The sequence below is a fragment of the Heliconius melpomene genome, chromosome 6, assembly GCF_056956725.1.
Source record: "Heliconius melpomene rosina isolate 202511_hmr_F chromosome 6, ASM5695672v1, whole genome shotgun sequence".
Lineage (NCBI taxonomy): Eukaryota > Metazoa > Arthropoda > Insecta > Lepidoptera > Nymphalidae > Heliconius > Heliconius melpomene.
The window spans coordinates 12,851,424-12,874,028 of NC_140394.1; the positions used below are offsets into that span (position 1 = coordinate 12,851,424).

General features: G+C 35.0%; 1 protein-coding gene across 15 annotated transcripts in view; it reads right to left on the minus strand.

Annotated features, from left to right (window-relative positions):
* The window catches only part of LOC146538611 (la-related protein 1-like), a 63,238-nt gene that overhangs the window by 31,675 nt on the left and 8,958 nt on the right, over nt 1-22,605 (minus strand). For 10 of the 15 annotated variants that reach the window (XM_085187461.1, XM_085187464.1, XM_085187460.1 and 7 more), the window contains exons 2-3: nt 10,781-10,886; nt 10,240-10,313 (exon numbers count right to left, since the gene is read on the minus strand). In XM_085187461.1, the coding sequence (XP_085043587.1) occupies nt 10,240-10,313; nt 10,781-10,886 (180 nt within the window). Of the gene's footprint in view, nt 1-7,985; nt 8,143-10,239; nt 10,314-10,780; nt 10,887-22,605 lie in introns of those variants that run through there. The other 5 variants (XM_085187472.1, XM_085187471.1, XM_085187468.1 and 2 more) reach the window with 3 other exon arrangements.

The window sequence follows — 22,605 nt, forward strand, 5'->3', positions numbered from 1 at the left end:
AGAGTTCCGTACCCAAAAAGGAAGCCTTTTACTAAGACTTCGCTGTCCGTCCATCTGTCGCCAGACTGTATCTGATGAACCGTGATAGTTACAACAGTAGAAATTGTCACAGATTATGCCGCTATAGCAACTGGTACTAAAAACAACATAAAAAAATATTTAAGTTGTCTCCCATACAACGAACGTGTTTTTTACCATTTTAATAAATAATGGTTTAAGTACCATACAGATTCACGCACTAAGCATTAATGCTTAGTGCGTGAATCTGGCTCGCACTACATGTTTTATTTCATAATTTATGAATATTATAAATTGTAATTTAATATCAAAAATGCTTAATTATAAGAAATTATATATAATATTGAAATAGGTAGCAATTTCTAAAATACGAAAAAATAAAAACGAATTTGCAGACATAATCGATACTCAATCATGACCCACTTACCACTGTAAACTGTAAACAACAGTAATAAGTTCGAGTTTACTAACAGGAATTTTCACCAATAAATATTTAATGTTATTGTATAATGTCTTTGTTTAAGAAGAAAATGAAGAGCGGAGTGAAGTGGAGCAATTATTTCTGGGGAATAATTATTTTATGAACGACAAAACTGGGCGTTAATTTTCGCCGCTTAAAACGCAATCTCTCGAAAATTGGGCGGAAAATGGGAAACAAAATGTTTTATCTAAACATAATGTTTCTTCTGCCCTGCTACACGGGGGCGGCATACAGCATTTCGCTTTCAACGAGATGCATATTACCATGCATTGTCCATCGACTTATTTCCAAAGCAAAGTAATACCAAAGACCATTACATAAACAGACAAAACACGAACGCTAATCTACATATATATTGATAGACATATAAATTATATAGAGCAGAAAGTCCAGTTGAAAGGAGAACAAAACCCTTTTATCTCGGAATACAATCATGCAATATGCATATAGACGACCTTCTGTTAAGAAAAACACTTTATAGCTTACCACAGATAGTTAATAACACTGAGAAATTTAAATGTCATTATAAAAAGAAATATAAATGTAACTTAGTACTTTTATTTTAGCACCTTTACCTTTATTCCTGCAAAGCAGGGTAGGCTCCCTCTGAGCCTAGTTGAAGACCCTCCATTATTTGCCCATTTTCGAGACATCATATTAGGTTGTTTGGCTCGGTTAACGCCTCGCATAATCTATATATATTTCTAATAGTATTAGTTTATTCTATTCAACTTAATGCAAATATAAAATAAAGAAGAAATAAAACTGTAACTATTGACTATAACGATAACATAAAATCATTAATTTTCTAATAAAAGTAGCAACGGTCATTAAAATAAATAAATAGAATTACATTTAATGACATTCACTTGATAAGATATTTAAAAATATGTCACAGTACTTAAACTAAATATGGATTTATTAACGCGGTGTACTTCAAGGTCCTCGCCTGGGGCCGCTACTTTTAAAATTACAACTGTGTATAAATTCTTTAAAGGCATTAAAAGTGACAACGTACATTTTTAAATGTTATTGATTTAACTGAACTGAGTCAAATATTATGAGTTAATAGCCAACGCTTTCCGTTTAAAATAATATACTTGTAAGTTGTACTTATGACAGCATAAAGCTATTAATAAAACATATAAAAATTCGGAAAACAATCAAGTTTTAATAAGAAAAATAAATAAACTGAAAAGATTGATAATGCGTTATTATTACAATTTATGCAGTTCTTTCAGAATTAAACTTAAAGAACATAATAATTGAGGCAAGGTGAGGAGCAGGGACACGGGTTTACGTGCGACTGTAAACGCAACAGATTGCGGGTTCGATTCCCCCACTCGACGAAGTTATATATTTTATATTTTCATTTCCATTGAATTTCGTCACTCGATACGCAATGCCTCCAGAATTCGGCTGTTCCATCTGTCTATATAGCAGAATTCTTAGTGTGGGCAAAAAAAACTTCTATGTTGACTCTGTCGATGGTAATCTATCACCAACGTCAATATGGAAAATAAATACAAAATCTAGGGAGATCTAGATATTACGTCAAATATTACCTATCTATCTATTTATCTATCTAGATTTTACTTTTATTTTCCGTATTGTTGGCATTATCATAGAAGTCAACGAATTCTTAGCCGCTGTTGACATTTCTATTTACATACATTTGAATAATAAATACAATATATGTCAATCCTTATTAACATCTATACTAATATAATAAAGCGGAAGAGTTTGTTTGTTTGTTTGTTTGTTTGAACGCTAAGATCTCTGGATCTACTGGTCTACTATGTTTTTGTTTTGTATGAAAACTACATTCTTCAAAAGTGCTATAGGCCATATAATATTACATTACACATATGTACTAATAAATTAAAATACTTTCTAATTTGACATGCAATTTATTCTGCCATGTTAATAACAACCGTCGTTGCTAAGCACCGGTTTGCAAAGTTTCTTTGTTGTTATAAAACACGTCACCCAAAATGAACTTTATTATTTTTATATTAATCCTTATAAAAATAAATATATTATATAATATTTAATAAATATTCTTATAGTTCAAGCAGGCGTAGCCGCGTCCGGGTCCACTAGTGTAATATAAAGTAAGAAAATAGCAACAAGTGGTTTGAAGAACTTGTCTAAATTATAACTTTGATCGTAAATTGGTAAATAGAGCACAGGGTTGAGTTTCGCCTTTCACAATACAGTGTTTTGAATTTGACAAACTGGGCATTGGATATTTGAGCAGAAAATGAGAAAAATCATGGGAAAGTAACCTCGCATTAAGAAGTTTCTTTTATAATTTTCTCTGTAAGTGATTTAAATGTAAATCTTTTGAGAAAATAAATGTATCTAACCGTAAGACACTCCGTTATCCTTTAAGACAATCCGTTCCTCACTTTCCGACAAATTACTAGACTTTGCCTTTTATATTATATCTTTCACTCCCCCGAGTGCGAATCGAACCCAAGACCGCCGCGTTTACAGTCACACGCTTGTACCACTGCACTGCTACGACTCGACACAATCACTATTCACTCCCACTAAACTAAAAGAATATTATAAAAGGAAAAGAAACAATACAATCATTACAAATAAAAAAAAAACAAACCACTTCATCCAAACACTCAAATCAAGTTTCAATACAGACATTTACATACAAGTATGTATTATATTAGTTTTTTTTTTTTTGCAAACTGGTTCGCGGAGCTCGTGGCATTTACTTGACACGAGGATTAGGTAATAATATGAATGTCGATGCAATGTAATAGGGGAGAAATATAAAAATTGTTAACTATTATTAAACATATTATTTATTTAACATATCTTAGAAAAAGTAGAAAAATACTTTTCAATTTATTTTTTTATTGCATTTACGCTGTATCCCGCACATATCAAGATAGGCAAGGGGAACGTCAGCTCAGCTGCACATTTGGCCGTACAAAATGTAGTGTTGGTACCGACGCTGTTATATGGCACGTGGACGAAACGTGGTATTGCAGAAGAAGAATGAAAGAAAGATGAGTGCCGTCAAGATCTCTTTGAAGGATATGCGGAGTCAAATCAGCTGATCGAATCCGCAATGAAAAGATACATAGAATGGCAGGTACTAGCGAGGATATCACGGTGAGAATGAAGAAGAACATGCTCAGCTGGTTTGGTCACGTCGAACGAATGGGTGATGAAAGATGGCAGGTCTATAATGGAAAAGTCAGCGGTAAGAGAGGTGGGGGGAGACCTCGGTTGACCTTCGAAAACACAATATCGAAGATACTAGAGGAAAGCGTGAGGATCCTCGGAGTGTATGTAAGTTGATTACTGTGGACGAGACGAAAGAGGTATAGAGACCGTAGCGTTTACCGCTCCGTTCTCTCAGACTACCCCGCTAGGGATACAGCGTGAAGTAAGTTAAGTTATTATAATTAAAAAAAAACAAAAAAATCCTTTCCATTTGCTGCTCTATACATTTATCTTTTATGGACAACAAACCTGATACTATCTAAAGGTCGCAATAAACGATATATTGGGCAATGTGGAAGCAGTAAATAATATTAAAATTAGCCACCGCGTGTTACCAAACTGTTGCATAACTAGCCTTAATTAAATTGAATAGTATTACAGGCAGAAAGGCTACAATTAAGCGGAAAGGTCAAGATAAAAAGTAATTAGCGGATAAATGAATAGGTCAAAGGGTAGCAGGTTCGATTTAGATTGTAGTATGAACGCACTGACATTTGCGTTTCAGTGTCAGCAATAATTTGAAAAATTAAAAAGAAATCAGTGTCTAAATAGAAATGTATCATTTACTTCTACTACTCGCATATAGCTGGGTAGGTGGACAAGTGAGGACACTCAGTTTCCTTCATACCGCCACCCTTACCAATTTCCATATTCGATATTGTCATCATCAATGCCGACGTGGGACAGCGGTAGTAGGTTCGATTTTAACTAAGTTCATTTCTTCGCTCTGGTAAGAAGACAAAATCACGGCTTTGATTTCCGCTAATGAACACGCATTGTCCCGAATATTGATCAGTGTGTTGGGAATAGTGTTTAACACTAGGTTCCCTGTGCCTACCCTGCTATAGCTATACACCGTGAAGCCTAACAAAAATTGACTTTATAAATACTAAACTATTATTGACTACAAAATCACGAAAAAGCAATAACTTTTTAGCTCTCCGTGGACCGTGGTACCGTTAGTTACGGCAAATGGGTTTTTGCCGTTGAATTTTTCAATACTTCAGCGAAGACCTTAACTTTATCATCGAAAAGCTTTGTGTCGATTTTTTGTTTTTTTTAAAAGATATAGGCGTTATATTGTAGCGGGACAGTGTATGCCTGGAGTGTGGGTTCGATTTCCATTGTGGGGAACGAACTATTTTCGTAACACGCTCCAGTAGGACAAAACTCAGCAATACAGTCGCTCAACATGCAACAACTCAAAAATAGGGCGAAAAGATACTTCGTTTTCCGCTATCCGCTCTCTTTCTCTTTTTTTATGACATTTCATAGCGTGTTATGAGAATCTAACCCAGTACCGTCGCGTTCATAGTCGAACGCTGCGCCACGATAGCCTCTTATATCGATATAAATTACACATTAACCGCAATCTAATAGTTACCAACCACGTTATAGATTATTATCAAATGCACCTACTTCTTTATAGTTCTAATCTAAAACATTATATAAATTGAAAAACAAGTAAAACAATAAACATAATTACAATTCTAATTAAAAATGTTTTATAAAATTAAAAAACAAATAAAAAGTTACAGATAAAAAATATAATTAAACGATTTTAAATAGCTAAGATCGTTTGTGGCGCAATGGCAGAGCATCAAACTGTAAACACGATAGTTCTAGGTTGGATTTCCTCGCAAGAAATTAATAATTTTCATTCTTCTTCTTTCATTCTACTTTGCTCTGATATCAAAACGGCGTTGAGTTCCGCCGCTTATCAAGAAATTAGTGCGAAAAGCGGGAAATTGAAGCGTCTTAACACTGGGTTACCTCTACTTTCTTTGTTACAATGTAGAGTACATGGGGAAGATATTTTTTTTTATATTAAATAGCTTTCATTAGAGTTTAATTATTAATAATCGGGACGTTTGTATGGGAATTATAACCATACTCATAAAGGTCAATTAGTGTTAAACTGACATTATACCGGCTTAATTGCAATAAAATGCTAATCGATGTGTGTAAGTGTGCAGACTCAAGTGTCATTACTAAACTAATATTATAAAGCTGAAATTTGTTCGCTTGAACACTGTAATCTCTGGTTCTAATTCAACTCTGAGATCGATCTTGAGATGCAGTTTACATTTATAAATTACTAGCGGCCCGCACGCGGTTTCACCTGCGTAAACTATGTTATTATTAATTTCTGTCTCCATGGCTACGTCCTAGTGTTGTTCATACAAACTTTCGACCCCAAAAACAACCCCTTAGAAGTCGAATATTACAAATTCCCGTCTTAGCGAGCACCTACATCCTATAAATAACTCCTATGGAAAATTTGAGATTCCTAGCACATCTAGTTTGTGAGATTTCGTGATGAGTGAGTGACCTTTCGATTTTATATATATAGATTAAAACAGGATCTGCCTGTCCTGCTGTGTGCAGGATACAGCGTGAAGCTGCAGAGTTCAGAGGTGAAGCTAAAAGTGATATTCATGAGGTAAACATATAAATCTTCAAATAAATGTTCTTTCGTATTTATCATCAAAATTAAACTAGAAAAACTATTCGATAATTTTTCTCAATGACAAAAGTGTTATCTATTTTTGTATCAACCAAAATATGTACGACGCGGTAGCTCACATATTTATTAACGAATTTAGACACGTATCTGGTTAGAAAAACCGTATTTTTGCCTCACGATTCTGCATTTAGCATGATAAGCTCCCTATACCTAGTGTTAAGACACTCCGTTCTCTATTTTCCGCCCTATTTTCGAGACAGTGTGTTGAGTGTGTTGCGTTGCGGAACTTACCGCGCTTTGTCTTGTTACCAGGGCTTGAGGAATGAGGAAATGAATAAATTAATTGCCTCGAGTGAGTATCAAACTCAAAACTATCGCGGTTACGCTTAGACGACACGACGGCCTTAAATCTTTAGGTTTTTTTTTAATTTCGTTAAAAAAAACAATATCTCAAAATTATAACTCTGGCCTTCATCGGTCTTTAAAGTAAACACATTGCTCCGAATGTAACGCAAGCATTTAAAAAAAGACAATAAATAAACAGGTATTAAAATTTTATAGAACTTTATACCTACCACTAATATTTTATACCAATGTTCATATAATTTTCTTTAATTTATATTCCTTCTACTATTTTTAAAATAAGTCAGCTTCACGCTGTATCCCGCACACAGCAGGGCAGGCGGAGGGAACCTAGTGTTAAGACACTCCGTTCTTCACATTATTTATCTAAATCTATTATTTTTTATTATTTAAATAACAAAAACGCCACGCTCGCACTGCGAGCGAGCCCACGTGTTAAATTACGCCCCATAGAACATGGGGGTGTCGATTTCTTTATACAACGAACACGACTTTATCGATTATTTATCGAAAAAAATAACTTTACAAACTTATAGCTATGTAAATCGATTATATCACCGATATTATACAGATACCATATTAGTCGCTGCCTTGTTTAGGAACTATGCTATAGATAAATTATGTTTACAACTTTCAAGGTCGTAATAAAGACGAAACGCGTTAAATCTACGAACCTACAAAAAGCTATGGAAAAAAAATACTTTATAGCTTTAAGCTGTACCTCGTATAATTATAACAACGTAGGCGGAGGGAATACTGTGTTAAGACTCTACGTTCCCCAATTACCAACTACTTATTAAGACATTGAATGTTGAGTTGCAGAACTCAATCTTGTTACCTGAGCGAGAAAAATATAATAACTCATTCCCCCGAGTGGGAATCGAACTCACAATCCTCGTGTTTACGGTCACACGTTGTCCCTTAATTTAATAAAGGGACAAGTTACAAAATAAATAAATAATAATTATCAATCGAATTGTAACACGAGCGAAACTCTAAGTAGATTTGTTCTAGAAACATAATAATTCATTGCGAATGCATTTGCAGTCGTGAAGGCAATGTTCTTACGTATGAGATTACAGTGTTTAAGCGCCATTGTTTTATTTTATTTATTAAATTTAAATTTCTCAATTCGATGCACAAATCTATTGCACTTTCAGCCTTGAAAATTTGACACACATTCAAAAACATAAACTAAATACTTTAAATTCTGATAATTGTTGAAATAATCGTATAAATGTTATATCAAAACACAAAAATATTAAATATTCCCCCTACAATTCGCAACGATCGCCGGTTTTCAATTATACCGGCGCGCGACTTATTCAATGCAAAACGCGGATCGTCCATTACCAGTATACAAAATAACTATTTAAAAACTATATAGAAAAACCATATAAAAACCATGAAAACTGCATCCAAAATCACCACATCTATTGTATTTTAATACAAATTATACCACTGATATGAAATTAACACAAAAATATTATTTATAATTTGAAAAAAAGGTAAAAAGCGCGGGAAACACGACCGGCATTCGCGCCGTCAAGCGTCCAACTGCCGTAGTGATGTGTGTGGACCGTGGTGAATAATTACTGACATTGTTTTTTTTAATAGGGTAAATATACCTGTTTTTGTGGTCACAGTTGATATTTACACGGAAAGAACTGGCTTAAAATATATTAATTTACGAAAAAGGTTACATATTTTAACAATAACATTATTTCTTGATTATAATTTATAAATTTTTATGTGACTAGAAAAAGCACATATATTAATAGCCAAATATTGTAAATGTATTAACGAGGTAAATTATTTGTAATAATGTGTTCAAGGTCCAACACAATTACTAATTACAAGTGCAGAATTATAATAAATATTTTATATACGGCTAGAGAGGATAACGGGGTTACTACGAACTGTACAACGTACTGATACATAAATAAGATATATGATAATGTAAAAATAAAATATGATATTCCTACAAATAAAAAAAGTCTCATATTATCCGCTATATATTTTCTAAAATTGTTACCAAAAATTAAGTAACAATTAATACACAAACAGAACACGTCTATAATATTCGCGATAACAATAATCACAGCGTCAATAATTACATCCCTAATGCTTTTTTCTTTTAACCCCACGATATTCATATTTGATCGATAAATGTGCTCCGCTCGGACAGCACTAGTGTAGCACTTGCGCGGTATTTTGTAGGGTGACGATGATTTAATATTTTGATAAAATATTCTTCTTATTTTCATCTATTTCCCATAATAAAACGACTTCCTACCCACTTAGAGAGGTAACTCAAGATGTTAGGCGGAACTTAACGTCGGCACCGCGGTTGACGGAAGAACCCCTTGGCACCTGTAGTCAGTGATTATAGGGGACATCATGAGGTTTATGTGGGTACTTATCCTTGCTTCATAAATATTTCATGCCATTCTTTTAAGACTCAGTTTAAGAAAAACGTTGAATATCACGACTAAAGTGCGAAATTTTACTATATAGGTTCCCGTTCAAGGGTCAAAATAAAAATCGTGGTTACTCTATCAAATAACTTCAAAGCAAAACAAACCGTCGCAACAAAGCTGTAAAGCATAATATCCTGTATAAATGATACATAATGCATTATAGCATTAACTGTCTGTGAACATGAAATTCAATCTACATCGGTGTAGTGGTGATGTGGTTTATAATACAGAAAGAAAGATATATTTGAGGCTGTCGCGTCGTGACGCAGTGGAACAAAGTCTTACAGTAAGCACGACTGATGTGTGTTCAACTACTTTTCGGGGAAATTACAATTTAATTTATTTTAAAATGGGGAACAGAGTTGTTAAAGACAACACAAGTTAAATTTGCAACGCAACACGTTTCGGCAACGATTTAAATATTTATCTTTGTGTAGTTCAAATATCAGTATACTTAGTAACAAGTTCACTTCCAGGTAATGCTTTTTTGTTTTAAGCCTTATTGTTCCTACACCGACTTTCTTTGCTAACGGTACATTTATAGTCTACCTGAGGTATGTATTCGTTCCTGGACTACTAAAATTGGTGCGATTTATTAAAAGGTAAAATGTATTCAAATTAGGTATATTATGGTAAAACCTGACTGAATAGTTTTATTACTGTACAAAAGTAATTTTGTAGGATAAAAATTGCTAATACAAGATATACTAGGTACTGGTCGAAGAACGGAGTGTCTCAACACTAGGTTTCCTCTGCCTACCCTGTTATGTGCGGGATACAGCGTGAAGCGGATTTTTTTATATAAATATACATAATATATAGATATTGCTTGTAGCCAAATAACACAACTTGTGAAAGTTAAGATGTTTAGATTATACCGATTCTTAGAAAAAAAAAACAAAAGAAAAAAGTTTTTTTAAAGAATAAGGGGATTAATAGAAACAAAGAAGTAGTTATCGTCACACTAAAATAGTGATTTTCTTAAAAAATAAGTAATTTGCGCTTAGAATTTTATTGCGGATTATTATTACAGTTGTGATACTATATCGCCTTCGCCTTCTTTTTCTATTTAAACTAGCTTCTACATGCAGCTTTGCCCGCGTAGTCATCATCATACTAATATTATAAATGTGTATGTAAGTTTGTTTGTTACGCTTTTACGCCACGTTAAAACAAACCTTTTGATTGATCTTCGCGTTCTTGGGCGCCTTCACGACCGCTGGCTTGGGCGGCGGTGGCACCGGAACAGGTTCTGTTGACGATACATTGAGAATTAAAAATATAGAACGGAAAAAAATAACATTAGGTTCCCTCTTATTAATAATATGCAGTCCAAAAAAAACTGAGTGCCACCTTTGAGCTTCGGCCTAACGTCCCGCATTAACATAGACTTTGGGATATGTAAATTTAAATATTTCCTAGTCCGATTAATTTCCTGACCTATGAAAATACGATCATCGCGTAAACATCTTTGTTAACCACAATATTTCTATTAAGTAGTAGTAGTACACAATAAACAAACCTAATATAGAACATATAAACTTTTTTATATCTTTACGCATCTCTCCCATAAAGCTTATTGATTTTTTGAGGAAATAACAACGGCCCTCACAGTTAGATAGTGTACTCTGGGAAGTCCGCCCCATTCTTTGGTCATATCATAACCTGGTGTAGAAACTCTCCTGTTATTCACTACTGGATTATGTATATTATATATACCTGGTGGCAGCTGAGCTCTGCCCTGCTGCTGAGGCTGCAACGGGGACCGCTTCTCTTCTAAGGCAGGAGGCGCGGGAGGCGGAACGCCAGTGCTACCACCTCGCACCTGTTACCAAAAAATGCATATTAGAAACATTTAATAAATAGATAAAAACTAAATCAGCTTCAGCTTCAGCATCAACTAAACCCTTCAGCCACGCCGAAACTTAATGCTTGTTAGGCTGGTCTTTGTAATCGACAATAATAATAAATAAGTTAAGTATCTACTACCAAAACAAATTTTTGATTCTTTATGATTTCGTAGTTAACAGGAGTATGATCTTGGTTAATTCTTGTCATATGTTTTGATCAAATATACCACCAAGCCTGACCACCCCCAGGGCCGCCAGGCATTTGAATTTGCCAGGCAGATGTAGCTCCAGTTTGTTTTTGGCTGAAAACGGTCGGTTTAGCATCCGATCAAAAGGTAAAATCTTAAAATAGTAAAACAATATCTCCAAGATTATATGTTTAACAATGTAAAAAAACCCACCCAAAATACAGGTAAAAATTAACATTGTATACTATACAATAATAAAGACTATTAGGCATTACGTTTTGCAGTCGACGTCATTCTATCGTATAATAGTAATAAAAAAACCCGAAATTTTCCTTTTATTGCATTTTAAATGCATTGCTAATGTCCTAGTAATATGTATTTCCAATAATATATGTGAATAACATTTTATGTTTATGTTAAAGTTCGCGAAGAAATATTCGAAATATCCTGTCATAGGGATACTCCCCATTACAGTTAATGAATAAAAAAAATCAGCTTCGCGCTGTATCCCGCACACAGCAGGGTAGGCAGAGAGAATCTAGTGTTAAGACACTCCGCTCCCCCTTTTTCGACTCTCAAAGCCGCGATTTGCCTCGTCACCAGAGCGAAGAAATAAAAATATAAATTTAAATAAATATTTCATTTTCTCAAGTGGGGATCGAACCCACAACCAGTCGCGTTTACATTCACACGCTGATGTGCCCTGCGGCACGAATGGCTTCAATTAATTAATAATATAAGATTAATGAGTTATTTTGAATTTCTAAGAAATATACATATAAATTAAGATTGTAATATTTTTATTTGGCTCATCTACGTTTACTAGTAAGTAGTAAGTAATATTCGTACGAAATATTTCTACACAAAATACAATTCAGTACATTTTCAAGGACATAAGTAATAATAAAATATAAAATTTTTCATATAAAATATATTTAAAAAATTCGCAACAACTTTCACGATTTTTGAAACCGCTCCAGTATCAAGTTGTCGCAATCCGGTTCAGTATCAAAAAACATTTGCGCGTAGTACAAGTGATAAGCTGTTTGCTTTAACATACTCGTAACATTTATATAGAATACTGACTTCGACCTGTGGCTTTACGCGCGTCCCCTCCCCCTGACATTCTAGATGCCGAGATGTAATTATATCCCTTCTTGATAGATGGACTATTGAAAGCAATATGTTTTTTTCAATACGAAACAGCAGTTTCTGAGATTAGCGTATTTAGCCTAACAAACTCTTAAGCTCTACAATATTAAATCAAACACTAAAAGGGGAATCGACAGACTAAAACGGAAATTACGAGAAGAGCTCGACCATATAGGCCTGATTGGTTTGCAATAGCACGAAACGGACAAGAATCGAAGAAGGTGTGAGAGGCCATCGTCCGTCCACGGAACAGTATAGGGTCGTATAATAATAATAATTTGACTAAGATTAATCTGCGTAATAGTGAGACTTCACTGCGTAATATTGTATTTATAAACAGGAAGGTTGAAGAAAAAGCTATAGTCACGAATTTTTTGAATTGGTTCTAGATTAATGTTTATATAAATTTCATTCCAAGGAAATCAAAATAAGGCACTAACCAAATAAGTTTTCAATTGTAAATAAACAAATATACAGTTAAGGAAGAAATATTTAAAAACGTACAAATTATAACGTAGCGGGAATCGATCCCGCTCCCTTTGTAGACATGTTATCAAAATCAATATAATCGCTCATAACATACACTACACCTTATAACCAACCAATGTATCAATTTAACTCAGTTTCCTTCAATATTACACTAACTCTTACGCCACTTGCAATAAGAGCGACATCCCGCAAAAATGTCAGACGCAGACGGTTGAGTAATTCAGACTTAAGACTTGTCAAGTTGACGTTGTGTGCTACTTTCGATCTACGTACACGCGCTAAGTTATAGCTTTTCTTCAATAGATCGTTTAGTTAAGCCATATTTAATTAGATTTCAGACTATTACAGGATATCCTGTATACCTGCATTGCTTGACGACATGCTTAATAAAAGAATATCTTACTTTTTAGACATCCACATTTTAACCTAGCGGGATTTGAAGCCGTGCCTCTTGGAAACCGTCCAAGCGTTCTGACTAACTAAGCCATGCGTTCTCATCGGGCCATTTATTTATCATATCGATATTGTGAAGCAGGAAAAAGAGGACAAACTGTTATCACGAGAGTGATCTTTCTGTTACCATGGTAGCAGAGTGTGTTTATTATTATGTCACTCTTTTTTCAACAAAAACATGACGAAAACTGTAACAGAATCTTCAGGAACAGCTTCCTAATTATACCATAATAGCATCTCCAAATATATTATTAGACGGGACATTTTACGAAAATACATATGAAAAACGGAAGCAAAAACAAGACAGAGTTACATAGTGTAGCGCCAACGTTGATCGATGACGACGATAAAAGATAACATCCAAGGTCCCACAATCAGTAGACACTTTTATTATTCAAATAATATTTTTATGTGAAAACGATAAGTTAAATAATTTGTCGAAATATGAGTTTAAATTAACAATCTTAAACTTTTAAGGAAGTATTTTCAACTCGCAAAATAATGCCTGTTTTCTTTCCCCTATAGTAGGGTAAGAAACCTTCGCGCTTTAAACTTAAAACAATCCGATCCCTATTTTTAGACATGGGCTACCTACTAAAGTGGGGAAATGAAAATAACCTAAAACTAAAATCATTTCTCTGAGTGGAAAATTAACATTTAATTAAATAGGAATGAAATATAATAGAATGGCAACAATATTTTTTATCATATCGAGGTGGTGATCATACGCCTGCTCGCAAGAAGTATTGTGTTGGTAATAATTTCCACACAAACGATATGTAACACCTTGTAAAAATATATTAAAGTTTTATTACTTAATGTAACTCATAATCTCTGATTAAACATGATGTATGTGCGTACAAATTCTAGGCGAGGAAAGAACCATACATGACGCTGGAAGTCACAAAACTTTCTTGTTCGTAGCTTTACGCTGTAACCCGCATACTAAACCAGAGTTGGCAGAAGGCACCTGTAAATTGGTAAGTTAAGACAATCCGTTCTCATTCACATTTCTGTGCTCCACAGACCGTCGAAATCTAGAGGCATACCATATTGGCGCAACTTTTTCTCTCCAATATATTTCCTCGAGTGGGAATCAAACGCACAACCGTGCCGTTTATAGTCACTCTCTTGTGCCACGGGGCCACGACAACGTCTTCTAAAAACATTAAACGAAAACATTAAACGAAACTTCTAAAAACATTAAACGAAATTACAATAAACGAAAGTTCTATAGATACACCAGGTAAATGTAAAGGTTAAAACAATTTGAAGTCAGCCCAGCAAGAGCACCAGCCGACTATCGACATTTTCGTTGAATTACTTTTTTCGTCACTCTGCGGCACTGGCGACCAGCCAGCGCTGCGTCTGTCACATTATTTGTTTATTTTGAGCTTTAAAAAGGATAATAGAAATGGTTTATGGTTCAATTCCATTCGGATTACCTAAACTTGGGTATCTTTACCACACATATATAAAAATGGGGGAACAAGATGGATCTTTGTATCATATAACAACCTAATAAAATCTTGGTCTTGGTATTTAAAGTGTTAAGATATTTAATTAAATAAGTGCTCATTCCATCCATAAATTTATAAACTCAATGTTTTCTATTTAAAATAACATAAAAATAGACAAAGAGGAGTAATCTATACTAATATAATAAAGCGGAAGAGTTTGTTTGTTTGTTTGTTTGTTTGTTTGTTTGTTTGAACGCTAAGATCTCTGGATCTACTGGTCCGATTTACATTGTTTTTGTTTTGTATGAAAGCTGCATTGTTCAGAAGTGCTATAGGCTATATAACATTATATTATACATATAAACCAATATATTTTAAAGTACTTTCTAATTTGACATGCAATTTATTCTGCCATGTTAATAACAACCGTCGCGTCGCTACGCAACCGTTACCGCGTCATTGATATTGATCCTTATGAAAATAAATATAATAGTCACTTTTGGCATTTTATCTAGATTGAAATTATAGTTTACTGTATAACATTCTAATAAATAATTGAGATGTCACTGATTCCAAATGACCTAGCCTACGGGCGGCACAGTATGACCGACGCGAACGGGCAGATGACGTTGACACTTTTAAAAATTTTCATACATTTTCGAACTATTGTTAATTTTTATGTAATTATTTACTGTTTATAATTAATTTAAACTACACTTTGGTTCTCTTCTTATTTTATTTGATATAGCCCGCTAAAATTATCCTATTTAATAGAGATAAATGTTTAGTTATTTCGTAGAGTCGATATCTATGTACGCACGCACGGAATACTTTAGGTACTTTTCCTAATATTAAGAAATACCTATCCTTTAGTTACTTTTAATCCTTTTGTTGGTTCATTTCAATAACTCAGATAATTTTTTCTAATAATATGTATCTACTTATTATTCTTTTTAATTATTTAGGCCTATATTTCCTTACTAATTCTAATGAAAATTGAAAATAATTTCATGAATATATTTAATAAATATTCTTATAGTTGAAGTAGGCGTAGCCGCGTCCGGGTCCACTAGTTCCATAATAAAATTTGCGTTATTTAATTTCGTTCTACGCAGTGAATTAGTCCGCCTTCACGAAGACACTTTATGGATACTTAAAATTGACTGAACAGAAATACGAGTCTGGGAAAATTGGAATTTGCTTTTCATTCGAGAATGTTGGCAGTCGAGCGTATAGTATTACAATTTATGAATATACACGGTTAATATATATCTTTAACGGCAAAACGCGCCGTTAAGTTCCACCAATGACAACGCAAATTTTCGAGAAGTAAGCGAAAAATTGGGAACAGAGTAGGTATCTTAACACTAGGTTCCCTGTGCCTACTGTGCACTAGATAGAATTGAATGCATTACATACATAACCGACGCCTCACATACTTACCTACACTATTGTGTACAATGGCATGACAAATGGACATGTCCATCCGTTTGTTGTGACAGTTAGTGACGTTTTATATGACCTCGGTGGTTTAGACCAATCGAACCAACTTGGTGCCAGTGGTGGTTAGTTTTTTATCTTTGGACAAGGGAGATGGGAAAGTAACTTGTGATATAACACTGTGTTTTCTCTTTTCCAGATAGGAACCTTAAGAATTATTGTGTTTTGAGCAATTGCACTAGCGCTACCCTTTTTTGATCAGTCCGGAGAAAACGAAATTAATTATTATGTTGGATATAATATACATTATAATATTTATATAATTGGGACCACCGTGGTGCAATGGCACAGGTATGTGCCTGTAAACGCGACGGTTGCGGGTTCGCTTTACACTCAGGGAAATAAATTATTATTTATTCGTTCTGGTAACAAGGCAAAGCGCGACGTTGAGTTCCGTTAGTCAACACTTAATGCCTCAAAAATTCTGCGGAAAGTGAGAGTTCCCTCTGCATACTCTACTATATGGGATACGACCGGAAGTCGAAATAAAATGCATTAATATTCTCTTATAATAAATTAATTGGATAGTTGCGAACATAAATCCTTTTTGGAGATACGGTGTATGTGTCATCAAGTTTGTAAGAACACTTACGTATCGTATACTTCAGTATCTTCTAGTTCTATCTAGTATTTAAAGTTTGAATCATCACGTTCTAAATTTGTGAAATTATAAACTACAGTCATTTTGTAATTGTGAAATGCCAAAGTCAAAAAATATATTTTTTTCACCACTTCAACTCCGATCCTGATCCAGGAGGGAACTGACTTCCTGCCCTAGTATTAAGACACTCCGTTCTCCATTTTCTAGTGAATTCTGGAGGCATTGCGTGTTGAGTGGCAGAACTCAACGCCGCGCTTTGAAACTGACCTCATGTGATTATTATTTGAATTATAGTATTCTTATTTTTATAACTATCCTGTATAGTACAGATACAGCAACCTTGATTTGAACCTACACCTTTTAGTAACATTATTTGATGATACGATCAACAATAAATGGTTTAATATAATATTTGTACGGCGTGTAGTCTATAGTAATATAACTTAACCTTGACAGCGAAAAGCCAAAAACACTATGAAAGTGTGTTTACAACGTACATATTAACATACATTAAGTTGCTTGCACAAATGGCGCCAATTCTTTTTATAATCTGAAAAAACAATATAACAAAAGAATATAATTTGTTGAATAAAACACGGCGTTGTGTTCCGGCATCCAACACGCAAAAAAATTAAAATGCTCTTTTTGGATCTTTCTAAATGCTGCAGAAGACTGATACTTTAGTTACTTTAACGTTGTATTTCGTATCTAGAAGGAACCTACTGTTTAAGCGCTTACCATCGAATTTAGGCAGAGAGAGTAGATAATAGGATTTCTCTGCCTAAAACTAAAAAAGAAAGAAAAAAGTAGAAAACTTTTGTTAAGACACTCCATTCCCCACTTTCCGCCGAATTATCGAGGCATTGCATGTTGAGTTGAGGAACTTACCGCCGCGCTTTGACTTGTTACCTTTGATTTTTCCTCTCGCTACCCTTGATTTGCCCGAGTGGAAATCTAACCCACAACCATCGCGTTAACAGTCACATGCTAGTGCCACTGCGTCATGACAGCCTCAGAAAAATTCACGAAATAAATACAATTTAATTTTTCCAATAAAACAAAAGAAGTATTATAAAACAAATATTCACTAATAATGTTTTATAACGTCTTACTTTTGTATTTATATTTAAATTTTGCAAAAAATATAATTGACAACCTTGATGGCTCTGACTTCATCGAATAAAAATTGCAATAGGTATCAGTGTTTTCATGATATTAAAGAATTATTGTAGAAGATACTTTTTTGTCATTGATATTTTAAGTGACATAGACTAAAAAAAACATCGAGAATCTATTATATAAGTATAATTAAACTATAACAATGAAGTGGTTTTTGTAATCCGCCATTTTCTTACGGCGGCCATTTTGGAGACAATATTGACTATATGTCATTTCAGTGTCATAAGAACTGAAACCTTAAACCAAATTTCAGTAACATCGGAAACTGGAAAGTGGATCAGAATGAGCTTGAAAGATTTTACACAGGCCAACTAACACGGCGAGTTAAATAAAAGTTGCAATTACCTATTATAAATATAAACTATACATCTTTCAAATATTTTTTACATAGAATTGCGAGCGAAGCCCAGCACCCAGTTTTTTTTCTCTTCACGCTGTATCTCGCTTACGGCAGAAGAGGCAGAGGCAAATTAAAACACGCAATACCACATTTTCCGGGCCAATTTTCGTGACATAGGGTTACGCGTGCAAAAAAAATCTAAATCCACTCAAAAACAGTATCTTAAAAATCCAAACTCACGCACATAACTCAATAACAATCAATAATTCACACAACAAACTATCAAATTGACGAAAGCACCCTCACTCGGTGCAAAATTAAAAGTTGTGCACGTTCACCACCCCTATACCGAGAACCCTAAAATGGCATACAATGCAGCTGCTACCCCTTGCAGTGTCCTTGACATTATATAAGGGACGGTATGTGTGGAGCTAGAGACTCGTGTTGGTAAAATGTACTATCTATGCGCTTATGTTTAGTTAGAACTTTGTGGGTTCGATTTCCATTTGGGGGAATGAAATATTCGGCAAAAAGTGGTTAACAGATGTTAAACTTAATGGGAATGGAGTGTCTTGACACTAAGTTTTCAGGTTCTCTCTGTGTGGGATACAGTGAAAATAAAAAAAAAAGAAACAAGGTGTTGAGCGGCGGAGGATCCACGCTGCACCTTGCCTTAATACCAGAGCGAGAAAATGAAAGTACTCGTAATTCATTCCCCCGAATTGCAATGGAACCCACACTTTACCTGACAATATATACCTATCTTCCTCCTGGCATTGATCCCGGCTATTGCCAGGGTAGGCCCTCCTACTCAACCAACTCCACTTTGCACGGTCTTTTGCGTCCTCGGTGGTTAGACCATTGGCTCTCATGTCCTGCATCACGACATCCAGCCAGCGCTTCCTTGGGCGTCCAGGAGGTCTCACTCCGGGAACTGATATAGCAAGGCACTTGCATCCGACATAGTTCTTAGGCCGGCGCGTAACGTGGCCAAACCATCTCAGACCACGCTCTTGGAGCTTATCCGCTACGTCACGGACCCCAAGACTACCTCGAATGAATGTGTTGCGTATGCGGTCAGACCGCGTTACGCCGCACATCCACCGCAGCAGGCGGTGGGTCGTGATGAAGACTGCATGGGTGCTAAGTATTCAGCAACTCCTGGAAGTAGCTTCTCCACCTCTCCTTCACAGAGGCATGACTACAGAGCAGCGTGCCCTGGGAATCTTTGACGCAAAGACATTTTGCGATATCTTGCGTCACTTTATCCCGGGAACGTGCCAGTTTGTAAATGAGCTTCTGCCCCTCCACAGTTTCAAGTTTATCATACAATGGTGACAAATTTTCACTGCGGGCTCTGGCTACAGCTCTTTTACAGGCACGTTTAGCTACTGTGTACTCCAGTCTGTCTTCGGGAGAGTTGGATTCCTGCCACTTCTTAAAGGCAGCCTTCTTTTCACGAGTCACCTCCTGCACCTCGTCATTCCACCACCATGTCTCCTTGTATGTATTTATTAATTAAATTTAACGTTAATAAAATATTTCTGTTTACAGCGTTACTTCTTTCTATAACTGATCATGTGACGTTACGTACCGTTACATTATAGGCAGAGGTGGGCAACCTTGAAACTGACAACGTGATGTAAGACGTACCTATTATGTAAAAACATATGAAAAGTGAAGTTCGAAATAGAGTTAAAAGTGAATAATTTTGAAAGGAAATCGTATATATCCATTATAATAAAAATTAAAATGAAGTCAGCTTCACGCTGTATCCCGCACGCAGAAGGGTAGACAGAGGGAATACTCCGTCCTCCACTTTCCACCGAATTTTGGTGGCTTGACATAAAATCTCAGCTGCACGCTGTATCACGCTGAATTAAAAGTGTATATTTATGTTGAAGTTAAAAAAGAAGGTCTCAAAACTAACCTTTTACAAAACAGAATACTGAACCTAAATAACTAAAAAGAACAAAATCTTGTAAACCAAAAAGCCTTTACCCAATTATTTAACAAAAAGGCAAAAATGTTCAGCCGGTCCTATTTTAAGAAACCTACAAGTTACGCATATTAAAAACAAAACTACACCTAAAATATACTACAAAGATTGCGTGATAATCGTTTAAATATATCTTGGATCGTGTCCAATGCTAGTCTCAGCTGATCAACTGCGATGAAATACCAAACAATAATAAATGATTCGTCAAAGACAACCTCTCCCGGGGTCGGTGAGGACAGTTACCCTGTCAGGATACCTGACCTTTGGGCCAAATCTTTAGAAAATAAAGCTGCGAAGGACCTAAAATCTTCAGTATTCTACAGAGATGATCGATGACCAACGTTTCATAATGAGGATGTGCCTGATATCACATTACGATTATAGGTCTAATTTAAAAATATAAAATATCTTCAAAGTAATGTTTTTAGGTGATCATAAAAGGTAATACGTAGTGACCAGTTTTAGGGTTCCAAACATCCAAAAATAAGGATTAACCCATATCCCTTATTATTTGAAGTTTGAAAAGAAGTGGAAAAGGAAAGGAAACCATTGAACGACTAATAATTAGGTTTTTTTAGATAAATATTTTCTTCAAATTACCTTCTTTAGATAAATATTGATTTTTATTTATTTAAGCTGTATTTAGCACATACCAGGATAAGCAGATAGAACCTAGTGTTAAGACGCTTCGTTTTCCGTGCAGCACCCAATAATCGAGCCTTTGTGTGTTGAGTGTTGGAACTCGGAACCGCCTTTTGTCTTGGTACCAAAGCGAAGAAATGAAATAAAATCATTTCCCTGAGTGGAAATCGAACCCACAATGGTCGTATTAATTGCCTCAAATTTGAATATTGTTACAATAATATTTTTTGGCACTCGTCTAGATAATGAGAGCATTAACATTGGGGGGTGGAAATAATACTTTCATACTATGTAAAAACTTCATATAGGATATAATACTCAGTTTATAATTCTATACTAACACTATAATGCTGAAGAGTTTTGTTTGGTTGAAATTGCTAATCTCAGAAGATACTGTATCGTAATAAAACATATTTTGGTGATGGATACTTCATATTACGTCGCGTTAATAGTTTCTATACAACCTGCAGCACCTGCAGTCACTGTGATGTGTCATGTGTCATAGTCATATACAAATTTTAATTATTTCCATTCGACTACGGGAACGGAACCGCAAGCTGGCAGTGGCAGTTTGCCACTTACCTACTAACGATACTAAACTGAAAGAAACAAAATTGTATAATTGCTTTCCACAACCTTTAGTCATTTTAAATATGTAGTACATATTTGAAAAACGAAATTATGGGTGACTACATTCTGTGTCTCTTTCCAAAATATACCATATAATAAGAGGTGATAAACAAAAAATTCTTTCGATCTTTGTTAAAATGTTAAATTCTGCCAACTGATTTAGAGTAGGTCTACATGAAGTAGTTACATTCCGGGACAGTCATTAGCGTACTGACGCCAACAAATATATTTATATCCTCTATTTATTTAATAAATTCATGTGGTATTACTACAATGGAGGCTGTTGTGGCTCAATAGGATAGCATCTGACTGTGAAGGCGACAGTTGAGATTTCGATCTTCAATTGGAGGAATTATTACAGGTACTTCTTTATAACCCCCCCCCCCCCCCCCCTCTCCGAAAAATAAGCGAACGGAGTGTCTTAATACTAGGTTCTCTCTGCCTGCATCCTAGGTAGTGTCTTCTAGGAGGGGAGTGAGAACCTTCCTAAAAGACATTCCGTTCCTCATTTTCTGGAATTCAATCAGTTCACTCGACGAAAATGAAGATCATTAATTTCCCCGAGTGGGTATTGAACCCAAAACCGTAGCGTTTACAGCCAAGACGTCGTGCCGCTGGCCTACAAAATCCTCTTAAAATGACGATATCAGCAAAATTTATTTATTAATTGGTTGTTGTTACCAATTCGATCCCTGTATTGTAAATAGCATTAATATTACACCTATAATATGTATAACATAAATGATGACTGGCTCACATCCAGGCTACGTCACATAATGTCAACGGCTGGGTGACGACACGCGACCTTGACGAGGGTAACTTATAATCTAGTGACTTAAAATGAAGAAGAACGTCTTCTTCATTCTCACTGTGAAATCCTGTACTCATTTTTGTTGGTCAGTTGGCTTGGGCAAGTCGAAAGAATGAGTTAAAAAAAAGAATTATAAGAAAATTTATGAAACAGTGAGTGGTAACAGAGGTAGGAGGAAATGTCGGTTGACCTTCGTAAATACAGTATTGATGATCCTGAAGGAAGGTCAAGTAAAAACAAACAGGTCCAC